At 21.3% G+C, this 1,613-nt stretch overlaps 1 protein-coding gene across 1 annotated transcript; it reads right to left on the bottom strand.

Annotated features, from left to right (window-relative positions):
• Window positions 1–921: 921 nt before the first annotated feature.
• BDZ83DRAFT_593414 (uncharacterized protein) lies at window positions 922–1,113 on the bottom strand (the record flags this gene model as incomplete). Its single annotated transcript, XM_060506624.1, has 1 exon — window positions 922–1,113. A coding segment is annotated over one exon (192 nt), but the record flags the coding sequence as incomplete, so codon positions are not given.
• Window positions 1,114–1,613: the final 500 nt, after the last annotated feature.

The raw sequence follows: 1,613 nt of genomic DNA, 5'->3' as shown, positions 1-1,613 counted from the left end.
AATATAATTTATAAATCGATAAAATAAGGAGGTAGATTTATTAACGGCTAATATAACTATTAATAAAAATAAATATATATTTTTATAAATAGCTCTTTACACTTTATAAAATCGAGTAGTTTATAATTATATAAAAAACGGTACTAATTTATAAAGCTATTAAAGTATAGCGGTAGATCGGGAGGGTAAAGAATTTAGTTAGTTAATAATAAAAAAAGGGCTCTTTAGTACTAAGCACTTATTAACTCTAATACTTTTAAACTAACCTCTTTAAAAACGGTTCTAAATTAATTATAATAAAAGTATTTATAATAAATATAAAACTTTATTACTATTACCCTCTCCCTATAAATACAGGCCTTATTATATAATATCTCCTCGATTACCTAAGCGACGGTATATAAGTTAGAGTTACCGTTAATAATATAAGACTTTAAATCTTTATAAATAATCTTAATAGGACTATTAATCTTAATACCGAAGTTCTTATACTAAGAAATAAAATAGTTAGCCTATTAATATTATAATAAAAAGTAAGTATTTATAATATATTTTAGAGCTAAGTCTTAGTTAGTAAACTCTTTTAATAAGCGGTCCTAAATAGCGTTAAAGTTATCTTTAATATTAGTATATATAATATAAGCTTATAATTAATATAAGCTTATAATTAATATAAGCTTATAATTAATAAAAGCTAATAAGTATATAAAGAATTTTTTAAAACTACTAGCCGTAGCTAAGGACCTCGTTAATATAAGCTTAATTATTAAAGTTCCAAATAGCTTTATTCTCTACGGCCTCCCTATTATAAATAACATCGAGCTTATTAATTAGCTTACTAAGCCCTTTTTATTTTTTTTTAATATTAAAAAAGATATTTTAATTAATATAAAAAATATAGAGCTAAAGCTAAGTATCGGGTTAAGTAGTTATTATGACCGACTTTATTACCTTTTTAAAGTCTATAATAACTACTTTCGAGTATTTAGTATTAATCTCGGCCCGAATTAACTTAATAAACTTAATAAAAAAGTCGTAGCCTTTATAACGTTCCGTTAAAATAAAACCGAAAGTATAATTATATAAAGAGCTAATATTAGTAGTATTAATAACCTAAAAAATACTAAAATATACCTTAATATAGAAAATAGAGTTTAAAAGAAATAAAGAGGTCTCCTAAATATTAAATTTTATTTAAAATAGTAATATTTTAAACTTATTAGTTTTATATATATTATCGAGCTTAATAACTTTAAAAAACCGCTTTTATATAATTTTATATTATAAATAGGTCTAAATAAAGCCCGTAGGCTAATTAAAATCTTTTAGCGACTATTATATATAGTACTTATATCCTATATTAATTAAAATACTTATAAACTACTAAATTATAGAGCAGCTATTAAGTTCTTTTAAATAAAAGCGCTAGTAAATATTATTAATATCTTTTTATTTAATAAAAGACCTAAGTATAGTGTTTCGAATAATAGTAATTATTTTATATAATTTAATAACTTTATATTTAAAAATAGTCTTAAAAAGTACTTACTATATAAAGGTAAGTTTTTAATTAAGCTTATAAATAGAGGGGTTTTAAAAAAGTACGTAGTTAT

This window comes from Colletotrichum acutatum, assembly GCF_030867785.1.
Source record: "Colletotrichum acutatum strain CBS 112980 chromosome Unknown BDZ83scaffold_216, whole genome shotgun sequence".
Taxonomy (NCBI): Eukaryota; Fungi; Ascomycota; class Sordariomycetes; order Glomerellales; family Glomerellaceae; genus Colletotrichum; species Colletotrichum acutatum.
The sequence above is the reverse complement of the archived record's forward strand: the minus strand, read 5'-3'. Positions and strand labels throughout refer to the sequence as shown.